The sequence below is a fragment of the Setaria viridis genome, chromosome 3 (assembly GCF_005286985.2).
Source record: "Setaria viridis chromosome 3, Setaria_viridis_v4.0, whole genome shotgun sequence".
In the NCBI taxonomy this organism is placed as follows: Eukaryota; Viridiplantae; Streptophyta; class Magnoliopsida; order Poales; family Poaceae; genus Setaria; species Setaria viridis.
In genome coordinates, this window is record NC_048265.2 from 13,187,862 (window position 1) to 13,199,531 (window position 11,670).

The following is an 11,670-nucleotide window of genomic DNA, read 5'->3' on the forward strand; positions in this document are numbered from 1 at the left end:
CCTATCAGCTGCCTCAGAGCTCAAGCCGCCAAAGCTGCGCCACGTCTGGGAGGACAATCACAAAACCCCTGAGGATTGGGTCAGAGGAATGGCCAACGTGGTGCACCTAGGGTCTGGCAAGTTTTGCGTCGCCAGGTTCTTCCAAACACCGGAGGAAGAGCCATGCGAAGATGGTGGCTTCATCCGCCGGGAATGCGAGAGGTTCGTCGTGCTCACCGGCGTGGAGGTGGAGCGCTGCGGCAAGGCTGGCAGAGGGCTCAGGATGATCACGCACAGGTCCAAACGTTACAGGTTGGTGAATAATAAGTTGCTCGATTTGGTACTCTGATGAGTATCTGATTTCCCTTCCTCTAGCCTGGTTAGAGCTGAAATAATCATCTCAGGCATCAGGATCGATCCATCTTTGTGTGCATTATTTATTTATTGCGTGCTAAATATTTGCCTGATTGGTGGCCGACAACTCTCCTAGTAATTGGCAATGCTCAACCTCTGTTATTTATCCCTGAATTCTACTGCGTATTTGTGTATTTGGGAACTGTGACGAGCAACAGTAAACCTCACTGTTGATCCAGTTTTCCTTATTTTGTGGACTCTCTCCCTTCAGAGATCGTATATGAATAATTGAATGTGAACCTTTGGCCCAGTTTGGTACCGCTGTGGGGAGAAGCGCTTCTCAAATAAGCTGCACTAATATGGTAAAAGCGCTTCTCCGAGAAGCGGATCTAGTCCAGTTTCTACGTTCTAGTATAAATGGGAGCTGTGAGGAGAAGCGTGGTTAGAAGAAGCTGCAAAAAAGCACGCCGTTTGGCTAGTAGTTTCAGCTTATTTTAGCCACAAGCAGGATTTAAACTGTTCAGAACCTTTGTATACTGATTCTAAATTGTGCCATTGTCCCATTGGGATTTGAAGGAAAAAAAAATCAGACCTCCGGTGAGGGATGGAACCGGCAGGCTCCAGAGATACTCTGATAGACAAGATATCTCAGCCTGCCGCTGCTGGTGGTGATGGACTGATGTCTGATGATGTTGGTGCTAACCTTCTCTGATTTTTCTGAAAGAAGCAAGACTGCAACAGGATTACAGGAAGCTGGGTCTGTACTACCAACTGTTCGAGGATTCAGAATTTCAGATGATGTTGAGATTTCCCGCGGCTTACTAGTGAGGAGCCCCGAAAGGTTCAGGTTTTGCCAATGGAGGTGTCTCAGGTTGAAACATGCGTGAATGTTGAACCCAATGATTGCAAGAGAATTCAATCATCAGGTACACAAAAGTTCGATCGCTATGATTCAGTAATTCTAGGATCCTGGAGTTAGCATGATGAATCATGAATGCATTTCTGATTCAGTAATTCCAGGATCCTGGAGGTAGCATGATGAATGCATTGCTGTTCTTGGATGCTGGTGCAGAATGGGAAGCAACATCCATTGGCAAAAGTTGTATCCAAAATCCATGTAGACATCTGACTATCTGAGTGCTGCTCGGTTGGCAGGTGTTGCTGCTAACCTTCTCTGATTTTTCTGAAAGAAGCAAGACTGCAACAGGAAGCTGGGTCTGTATCACCAACTGTTCGAGGATTCATGATTTCAGAATTTCAGATTATTGAGGACTTGAGATTTACCACGGCTTACTAGCTAGGAGCCCGGGAAGCTTCAGGTTTTTCCAACGGGGGTGTGCACAGGAGGGGATTGCTTTCATGGGTTGACTTTGTCGCAACGCGAGTTTCTCATGGGCCTTTCCCCCCTCTCCTTTTCTCAAAAAAAAGAAAAGAAAAACGATCACTAAATTGATTTAGTGAGCGTGTTACTGATTCAAAAAAGCAGTGAGCATCCTCTTCACAACTTTTTGAAAGTTAAATTACATCCCATCTTCACAGAAGTTCCAAAAAAAAAAGGTTAGAACAACTTTCACGAAAGTCCGACGCAAAGCCAAACGAAAAGAATCAGAACAGACACCTCGATTCCTGTGCAAAGATGACACGGTTACACCTAAAAAGCCTCCTGCGCTGCACTCGGCAAAGCGTCCTCACCGGGTCAACACCCTACCCCTATTCACCGCGCAGCCAACCGGGCCGCAGGCTCGTTCCATTTCCATCCGTGAAAAGAGTTTACCGAAAAAAGAACGCGCCCCTATTTCTCGGATCAGAACGCGCGGTCCGACGACGCGACCGCACCGCCCGCCACGAGCCACCAGTACTGCCCCGTCGTCGCCTCTGGGAGGCCGCTGGCGGCGGTGCAGGCCGGCGACGGCGGCGCGAGGTGGAACGGCGAGCCGCGGTAGGGAACGGCGAGGCCGGAGGCGGCGAACACCGGAGGCGACCCCGATCCTGATGAGGCGTGGTCGGCGCCGGTGTTGGTGGCGGCGTGCGGCGGCGGCATCGGCGGCAGCACCGGGCGGTTCTTGCGGCGGCCGGAGCCGACGGGCACGTTGCGGATGGCGCCGCCGGCCGTCCAGTAGCGGTGGCAGGCCCGGCAGAAGTGGCGCGGCTGGTTGACGTTGTAGTTGTTGAAGTAGCAGAACTTGGTGTCCCGGCTCCGGCACCGCGGGCACGGCAGCCGCGCCTCGGCCGCCGCCGCGCGCGCCCGCGCGGCCTCCTCCAGCAGGTCCGCGCTCCCGCGCCCCGGCGCCGGCGGCGCCTGGTTCTGCAGCCTCGGCGGCGCGTTGCCACCAGCGTGCATGGGCGGCGCCGGCAGCGGCTGCTGCTGCGTGGTGATAACCTTGCCGAACAGCTTGATGCCCGCCGCGCCGGTGCACGCGGCCGCGGCCCTGACCGGCAACTCGACGTGAGGCAGCATGTCGCGCGAGGCGTACGTGTGGATGGCTGGTTTGCGATGGTTTTCTCCGAAGCAGAGGAGGGACGTATCAGCCATCCAGTCGACCTGGGCATTGGTATATATAGCATCTTAGACAACTCAGTGCGTGGGTGCGTGCGCGCGGTCGACACCATGATTTCCGGTGCCTTTTGGTCGCGATCGACGTTTCGTTGCAAAGTCATTTTCCAGACTTGCATCGCAGAATGAGCTGCCTCTGCCCTCTAGCTACAACCATTGCACATGATACTCCACCGTCCTAAATTATAGATTGTTTTAGCTTTTTTTTCTAGGTACATAGGTATTTGTATGCATATGGAGATGTGTACAAACACCTATGAACCTAGAAAGCTAAAACGACTTATATTTTGAAATTGAGGGAGTATAATATAATGGAGAGCTTACCAAGAGACACACCAATGAACCTAAAAAGCTAAAACGACTTATATTTTGAAATTGAGGGAGTATAATATAATGGAGGGCTTACCAAGAGACAAGTTGAAGTACCTTGGTCTATTTGACATTATTCTCAGGAAGAATTATTAAAGGCTAACATTCAACCCCTGGTGGCCCGTTCCGGTCCTTTAGAAGTTGTAATGTAAGAGTTTTTTTTTTTGGTGAAAGTAGAAATGTAGGAGTTTGACGTTGCTGTAAGGAGTTTTTCTATTTAGAAATAAATAAAATCACTGCAACATATAAATAAGCCTGCAAGCATGCCGTGGAACAAGCTTGGCCATTCATGGCTCTACGTGAATCGGGTTGTGCATGCTTCTAGTATTGGGTTAAGTGGCGGTACTGCGGGCATCTTCAACAAAATGGCTTATGAGATATCTCATACTCAAAGTGACATGTATATCATATGGTATTTGAAACTTTGTCATATCATATCCAGTATGTTTTTAGCGACATGGTAACAACCCCAGGAGTCAACCTAGGTCTTAGAGCCGCCATACTTGCTTACCAGTTGCACCTTCCTAATCTTTTCCTTCCTTTTTTCGACTGATCACTTTGCGTTTGTGTGGCATAAAAGTTCGCAAAAGGCACTAAAAACCACCCGAAAACAAGATTCTCACCTTTACTTTATCTCCCGTAAAGCGCATGCTTTTAGGGGGTGTTCGTGGTCTTTATCCGTATGGTACGAATCACTAGCTAGCCAGTGGCTTTTGATGAGGGGCAGTATCGAAAGTGTAAATCTTTCTGGTTGGAAAGGCCGAAGTGCCGAACCATGCCCTGCTTTTCCTGCCAATCCAAAAGAAAGTTGCCATTACCTTTGCTTTTGCGCTTTGATAGGAAACCTGATTTGCCAAGCAACTCGCGGAGTTTAATAGCCTCATGAATTACCGAGCTGTGTTTCTGAAGAAATGAGAGCACCTGTTTTTTCATTGCTATTGGGCAGAGAAAAAGACTAAGAGTCTACAGTATATGGGCCAAATCTTGGGCTTGCGGCCTAATATGCTGAACGCTACTGGCTGGGCCGCCTAATGTCTAACCGCATTTTCTCGGTTCCTCTGAATGAAAAAGGAGCGACCCCACGTTGAGTTTTTTTTTTTAGGTTAAGCCATTCAGCAAGCTTTATTGATTCGAGAGAATAGTTACATCATTTATAAGAAATTGGCGAATAGATGCAGGGGATCATCTATCCAAACACAAGAACTTTTTCCTAACATTGCTTGCCTAGCCAGCTCATGAGCTACAAAATTACTCTCCCTATTACAGTGGCTAATAGAAATTGCGGCAAAGTCCGCCCAAGGCCAACAACATTCGTCATATATTGCCGCCGAAGCCGTAGCTGAGAAACCTCCACCTAGTATCAACCACCTCCATACAATCAGCTTGGATTTGCACCCGATTAGAACCAACCTGCTGGGCCAATAATAGCCCGTCTCTCAAAGCTGAAGCTTCCGCCATAGCTGCGTCTAGCACATGAGAGATATAGCTATACGAAGCTACGATGAAGCCGCCCGAGGCATCTCGTATGACCGCGCCAGTACTTCCCACCCCCGTAATTTCTTTAAAGGATCCATCTACATTAATCATAAGGAATCCCTCCAACGGCTTCTTCCAAGAATTGTTGACCACAGTCGATATCTTGACGCTAAAGCATAATTTGTTATGATCACCGCAATTGACATGGCTGCTCTGGCTGGACTCTGAGTTTCTTCCCTATATACAACTTGTCTTCGTTGCCACCAAATGAACCAACAACCTGTTCAGCCAAGCCTACATTTTTAAACTCCTTGGCCAGACCTCCTTGCGAATTACCTCCTGAATCATTACAGATCCCGATCTATCCACCACCAGCAGTTTTTCGATTATTTCCCACACACCGAGAGACAGCCAAACTTCCCTTGCTCGGCTACAAGAGAACAATGCATGTTTTATATCCTCCGCTCCTGTTAAACACCCGGGGCAATTGCACATATCGGAAATATGCTTGTTTGCCAAGATTACATTGCACGGTATACACCCATGGAGGGCTCGCCATACAAAGATTTTAATCTTACTTGGAATTGAGAGCTTCCACAATTGGCGCCATACAAAGCTGGGCCTGTACCACCTGGTGCTGCATTGTGGTTGTGATCTCCAAACTTATAATTCCATTGGACATGATAAGCTATTCTTATCGAAAATAGGCCATTCCGATTGTGATGCCAGGCCACCACATCCTCACGTCCATTAACAATAGGAATTTGAAGAATTCTGTTAGCATCAACAGACCAAAATATAGATCGAATCAATTGCACATCCCATCTTCCATCCACGGGGTTAATCAATTCATCCACCGTGGAAACTAAGACATTGCCACGTGGAGTTAAAACCTTCATATTATGGCTACCGGGGATCCAATTATTATTCCAAATATTAATCTGTGAGCCATCCCCAATTCTCCATATATATCCTCGTTTGAAACATTCCAACCCTGCTAGAACACTCTGCCACGTAAAGGAGCTTCCACTCTTCATTCTTGCCTGAAGTAATTTGCCATCAGGATAATATTTCGCTCTTAGTACTCTTGCACATAGCGATTCTGGCTCACTAAGCAACCTCCAGACCTATTTTACCAACATTGCTAAATTAAAACTGTGGAAATCTCTAAAGCCCATACCTCCTTTGTTCTTTGGTATGCATAGCTTCCACCACGCCTGCTAGTGGATCCTCTTCTTCTCATCGTCATCCCCCCACCAATATTGCGAGATAGCATCAGTCATCCCTTTGCATATGTTTTTTGGAATTTTGAATACCATCATCGCAAACGTTGGTATGGTTTGAGCGATTGATTTGATCAGGACCTCCTTCCCCCCCATACTTAGCTGTTTATCCTTCCAACCATTAATCCTCAACCGGATTCTATCAATAAGGTGTCGGAAGCAATCACTTCTGTCAGCTCCCACCAAAGCCGGCAGCCCTAAATATTTATCATTGAGAGACTCATTCGAGATATTCATGGAATTTATAACCTCCACCTTCACCTCAGGAAGTGTATTGCTAGAAAAGAAGATACTCGATTTATTCACACTCAACATCTGGCCTGAGCTTTGACAGTACGTGTCAAGAATATTCTTGAGGCAATCTGCATTTTTCTTATCAGCGTGCGTAAGAATTAGAGAGTCATCCGCAAATAATAAGTGTGAAACCATCGGGGCTCCTCTACAGACTTTTATCTCCTCCGGATCACCATTCTCCTCGGCATTCTGGATCATACACGATAGGCCTTCTGCCACCATGAGAAACAAGTAGGGGGACAAAGGGTCCCCTTGAAGGATACCTCTGGTTGGTGTAAAAATATCCGTCTCCGTTGAATTGAATCGAACTGTGTACCTGACTGACGATACACACGCCATAATCAGCCGCACCCATCTATCATCAAATCCCAGCTTGAGCATCATTTTCTCTAGGAAAGCCCATTCGACTCTGTCATACGCCTTATGCATGTCCAGCTTAATAGCACAGAGCCCACGCTTCCCCTTCTTCCTCCTTATAGCATGAATACATTCATAAGCAATTAGAATATTATCAGTAATCAGCCTGCCTGGCACAAATGCACTTAGGTGTCCGCTGATGACCTCCGGAAGGATACCCTTCAATCTATTTGAGAGCATTTTAGAGATAATCTTATACACAACATTGCATAAACTAATTGGGCGGAACTGAGGCTCCATATCTGGATTTTCCACTTTGGGAATCATCACAATCGTGGGGTCATTCCATCCTTCAGGAATAGTAGCCGTGTTCACTGCCTGCAGAACTTCTTTCACCAGATCATCCCCAAGCATTCCCCAGAACCGTTTGTAGAAAATAGCATGTAGTCCGTCAGGCCTCGGGGCCTTCAAGGGTGCGTTTGGTTTGGAGACAAAGTGGGACGGGATGATCCTGTCCCTATTTTTTGGTACGGGACGATCCTATTTCATGTTTGGTTGACAAGGACAAGTTCGTCCCAGTTTTTTGTTTGGTACGAGGGATTGAGGGAATGGGATGGATAGCGATTTTAACACCGTTAGGCATAATAAATGGACTCTACATGTTATACAAAAGTGGACCCACTTGTCATTGCCTATTCCATATTTTTCTTTTTTTTTTCATCCCTCGCGAGCTCCTCCGGGCGGAGGCCATAGGCGCGGCCCGCCGGCTTGCTGGCGCCACCCCTCCGGGGTCGACCTCACCGGCGCAGAGGCCGTGGCCGTGGCCCGTCGGCGCGCCGCCGCTGCCCCTCCGGGGTCGACCTCACCGGTGCGGAGGCCGTGGCCCGCAGGCACGTCGCCGCCGCCCCTCCGGGGTCGAGCTCCCCCGTGCGAAGGTTAGCCCCCGCGCCTTGCCTGGTGAGCTCGCGCGCGCCGACCGCGGCGGATCTCGCCCGCGCTCGCCGGTGGCTCGTCCCTGCCGCCCAAAATCGCCCCCTCCGCCGATGGCTGTCCGCCACCCAAGCTCGGCCCCTCCGCCGGTGCAAACGAACGGCGCGTGACGGGGGCGAAGTGGGATGCCCCCATCCGCTCGTTTTGGTGGGACGGAGGCATCCCGCATCTGGAGGGTATATTCCCTCCTGGGGATGTCCCCGTCCCACCTGTCTCCAAACCAAACGCGGGACGAAGTGGGATCGTCCCATCCCGTCCCACTTCGTCCCTTGAACCAAACGCACCCTAAGTCTCCAATAGAAAATAGTGCCTTTTTCACTTCTTCCGCAGAGAATTCTGCTAATGGACTTCTATTCATCTCAGGGGTTACCTTCCGCTTAACCGCATGAAGCATCGACACATCAACTTCGTTAATTTCTGATTGGAATAATTGAGAGAAATAGTTTTGCACCATCGAGCACATAGTACTACTATCTTCATGTCGAACCCCCTGATCATCCACCAAGCACCGATCAAAATGAGTTCGTGTTGGTTCAACTTTTTTTCTTCATTTAGATTATTATTTTTTTGTCAGATCTCGTTTCGGAATAAAAGTACAAGAGCGCATTTCAGGGGAAGACATGCAAATGTGCTCTTGAATGCAAAACAAACGAGGCACGACATGCGAATCATAGAGTTGTTAGAGACTTTTAGAACCAATACAGCTTAATTAAACGCAAAGTTCAGACACCTAAAACCACTATTGGCGACGCTTATTAGCACGTGGTACTTGGATTGATAGAGTAAACAGTGCATAGAATTATGCTTGCCAATCAACCAAACAATTATGCATTGCTGCATTAAGTAGGAGTCCCATTCCCTTCTCATCTCTCTCTTCTCGTTCTCTGTCACACTAAAAGGAAAATAGCGCAACGCCCTGCCATGTCTAGAAGTCAATCGGTCAATCGTATCCAGGACAGGATACCCCACTAGGATCCTAATTCTGGGCCACCACATGGTTCTTAGACACTTACCAGCAAAGGTCTTGCAGAATTTCCAAACAGTATGCAGTCAGGTTTTCCCCCTCAAAAGGGTAACAAGTTTCAGGCTAGAACACCCTCAAATAAATTTCAGACAACTTGAGTCCTTGACGATGCTGGATGCTATAACTGGTGCGTACCCGGTTTACCGAAGCATTGCCCTGCCGATCAACATGATGATTAGTTATACCATTATTACTGTAGCACGATTCTGATTCCCTCTCGTCAGGCCAGGGGAAAAGGGAGCACCAGCGTGTGTCGGTGCTGTTCTTTCTCCCACTGACTGCACCTCTTGAGCCAAGAGAAAACGACCGGCCTCGCTGCAGTCTGCATGGAAGTTATGGACACGACGACGACTCCCCATCCGCTGCTGACAACGCCATTCATCCATCCATCGATCCATCCGACACCGTGGTCACCAACCGGTTGTTATGCTAATCTCTCCGCGTGACCCCGGCCACTTTGTCGTCGGCTCATCGCTATTGCTGACGCTACGTTCCAAATGACAGAATCAATCAGAGATTCAGAGGACAAGGTCACAAGGAATGTAGCAAAGATGTTCTGACCCTTTCCTCATTTCAGGTCTTAGCAGCAGCCGCCGACAGCAGATCAAAATCTTCACCTGCCACAGGATGTAAAGCGATGCAGGAGTACGACGAGAGTGTTCCACAGTGGCATTAGTATCTTTACCAAATCTCTCTTTGTTTTTCTCTTGAGTTTTACTCATATATGCACAGACTGCAGGAGAAGATATAAGTAGCAGCTTGGCAGTTCAGTTCGGTCGCTTCTCGCCACGTCGTCTATGGCTATACCACCATGCAAGCTACTTCACTGAATACGAGTACAAGCATACAAGGAATCATTAAGGAGAACGATCCAAGAGCCTGACGTTATTTAATCGGCGGATAAGTGCAGTTCAATGCCGAGCTCACTCGCACAAGTGGTTGCGGAGCACGTACGGCAGCGAGTCTGAGCCGCTTGTCTAGGCCGTCATGGGCATGGCCAACGCCAACAAGCGCATCAACCTCACAGCGCCGCTTCTGTCCGTCCGGCGCCACGGTGGCGATGGCACCGAGACCACGGTCACGGGGTTGCCGGCATCATACAAGGCGGACGCCAGGTCGGGGGCTTTGGGCGACACCGGCGCCGTGCCGTTCGGGTGGGAGCACCGTCCCGGCCACCCCAAGAGCGTCCGCACCCGCCGGCCGCCGCCGGTGCCTTCCTTGACGATCATCGCCGACGACGATCCCAAGCGCGCGGCGCAGGAACGGGCCGCGGCGGTGATCGTGGCCTCCGAGCGCGCGCGGGAGGAGGAGCTCTTCTCGGACGCGCTCTCCCGCGACGACGTCAGCTGCGTCACCGTGAACTGCAGCGCGACGACCGTGCTCAGCGACGCCGCGGGGGCGGGGGCGCGCGGAGGGCCGCCCCGCGCCCGCGGCGGCAGCGTCATGATGGAGCGCTTCCTGCCGGCCGCGCACGCCGTGGCCGCGGGCTCCCCGCAGAACACCTTCCGGAAGGCCACGCGATCGCCCGCGGTGGCGAGCGCGCGCACGGGCGGCGGCGACAGGTCGCCAGCGCGAGCGCAGAGGCGGCTGCCCCTCCAGCACATCGCGGCGTATCACCTGCCACCCCTCCCTCCCGGCGCAGGCAAGAACGAGGAGGAGGAGGACGACGACGACGACGCCGAGTCCGACGCGCACAGCACGGCGGGCTTCGCGTCCAGGAGGTGCGGGTGGCTCCCGAGCCGGTGCGTGAAGAGCGCCAGGCTGCTCTCCCGCGGATCGCGGCTAGGGGTGGGCAGACCGTTCCTGCCCATCGGCAGCGGAAGCCGGAGAGGAACGGATCCACCACTGCTGCGGCGATCGCGGAACGGGCAGCAGCAACCGCAGCATACCGGCGACGATCCCGGCATGGTATCGCTGTTGCTGTTACATATCGTCGCGTGCATGGACTTCACTTCTTGCGTGCCGTTGAATTCACTGTGCCATGCATGAACAGCTCACATCTTCTTGTGGAATCTCGCAGCAATCGTGGGAGGAGGTGTACATCAAATCGCTGCTCCGATCAGGCGGCGGCGGCGGCGGCGGCCTGATGGGACCGGCGGCCGCCGTGGCCTCAGAGCTGGACAGAACAGTGCGCGAGCTCTACAGGCACCGAGGAGGACAGACCGTCCAACCGAAGCCGAAGGCGAGCCACCTCGGTCTGCTCCTGGTTCTCGACAGGTCAAACGAGGATTGCGGCCGGGTGTACAAGAAGTACCACGGCTCGTCGGCGTGGAACCTCCCTAAAACCGGCGACGCCCCATTGCCGCTGCCGTCTACAGAAAGCTCGCCGAACTCCGGGAACAAGCTCGGGCGTGGCGTCACCGGCGACTACGGTTTCCCGCTGCTCCTGGAAGACGCGGAGGCCGTCGCCGGGCGTGAGATGGCGCTGTCGCCGACGCCCCTGCTCCCGTTGCCGCTGCCCGCGTCGCCCACGGAGTCGTGGCTGTCGCGCGCGCTGCCTTCGGTGTCAGCCCGGCCCCCGGCGGCGACGTCTTTCCTGGGCCTCCATGTGCAGCCCAAGAAACATGCCCCGCTGCCGTCGTGGTGCGCCGTTGATTCGGGCAGGGGCGCCGACCATGACAGGCAACGGCAAAGGCGCGTGCACGATCTGCAGAAATAATGGAACCTACCCTGGCATGATGTTGTGCGTCTGACTTTGCATGATCGTGCCAACTGCTAAGTAGTTGCTCCGGGTGCTTATCTAGGAATGTGATGGGTTCTTGGTAATCTCCAAGGGCGTGTAGCATGCTTGTATCGACAATGTTCCATATATGCAGCTCCAGATAAGTTGATGCCAATGTAAAGTATACTACCCATGCTGCACAATGTACTGTTAGCACATTACTCCATGTTTTCGTTATCACCTGGCCCAACAAACATTAGTAAATTTTAGCAGTAGCCACAATTAGATATGCTCATACGTAATCGATCATGTCTGGTAAAAAAACAAC

The 11,670-nt window shown here is 51.3% G+C and overlaps 2 protein-coding genes across 3 annotated transcripts; one reads left to right on the plus strand and one right to left on the minus strand.

Moving 5' to 3' along the window:
• Nucleotides 1-1,848: 1,848 nt before the first annotated feature.
• LOC117847925 (uncharacterized) lies at nt 1,849-3,325 on the minus strand. The gene has a single exon (XM_034729231.2). The coding sequence runs from the start codon at nt 2,864-2,866 to the stop codon at nt 2,138-2,140; it is 729 nt and encodes a 242-aa protein (XP_034585122.1). The 5' UTR covers nt 2,867-3,325; the 3' UTR covers nt 1,849-2,137.
• Nucleotides 3,326-9,110: 5,785 nt separating this feature from the next.
• LOC117848673 (uncharacterized) lies at nt 9,111-11,579 on the plus strand. Of its 2 annotated transcripts, XM_034730169.2 has the most exons (3): nt 9,111-9,325; nt 9,413-10,588; nt 10,701-11,579. In XM_034730169.2, exons 2-3 carry the CDS (start codon nt 9,668-9,670, stop codon nt 11,337-11,339), a joined length of 1,560 nt encoding a protein of 519 aa, XP_034586060.1. In that variant the 5' UTR covers nt 9,111-9,325; nt 9,413-9,667; the 3' UTR covers nt 11,340-11,579. The 2 variants fall into 2 exon arrangements, with proteins under 2 accessions (XP_034586060.1, XP_034586059.1); XM_034730168.2 differs by having other exon boundaries at nt 9,111-10,588.
• The last annotated feature ends 91 nt before the right edge of the window (nt 11,580-11,670 follow it).

Excerpts from the sequence above, each read along its gene's own strand:
- LOC117848673 (XM_034730168.2), top strand. The coding sequence starts at position 9,668 with ATGGGCATGGCCAACGCCAACAAGCGCATCAACCTCACAGCGCCGCTT. Across the intron at positions 10,589-10,700 it reads CCGGCGACGATCCCGGCATG|CAATCGTGGGAGGAGGTGTA; the intron begins GTATCGCTGTTG and ends GGAATCTCGCAG.
- LOC117847925 (XM_034729231.2), bottom strand. The coding sequence starts at position 2,866 with ATGGCTGATACGTCCCTCCTCTGCTTCGGAGAAAACCATCGCAAACCA.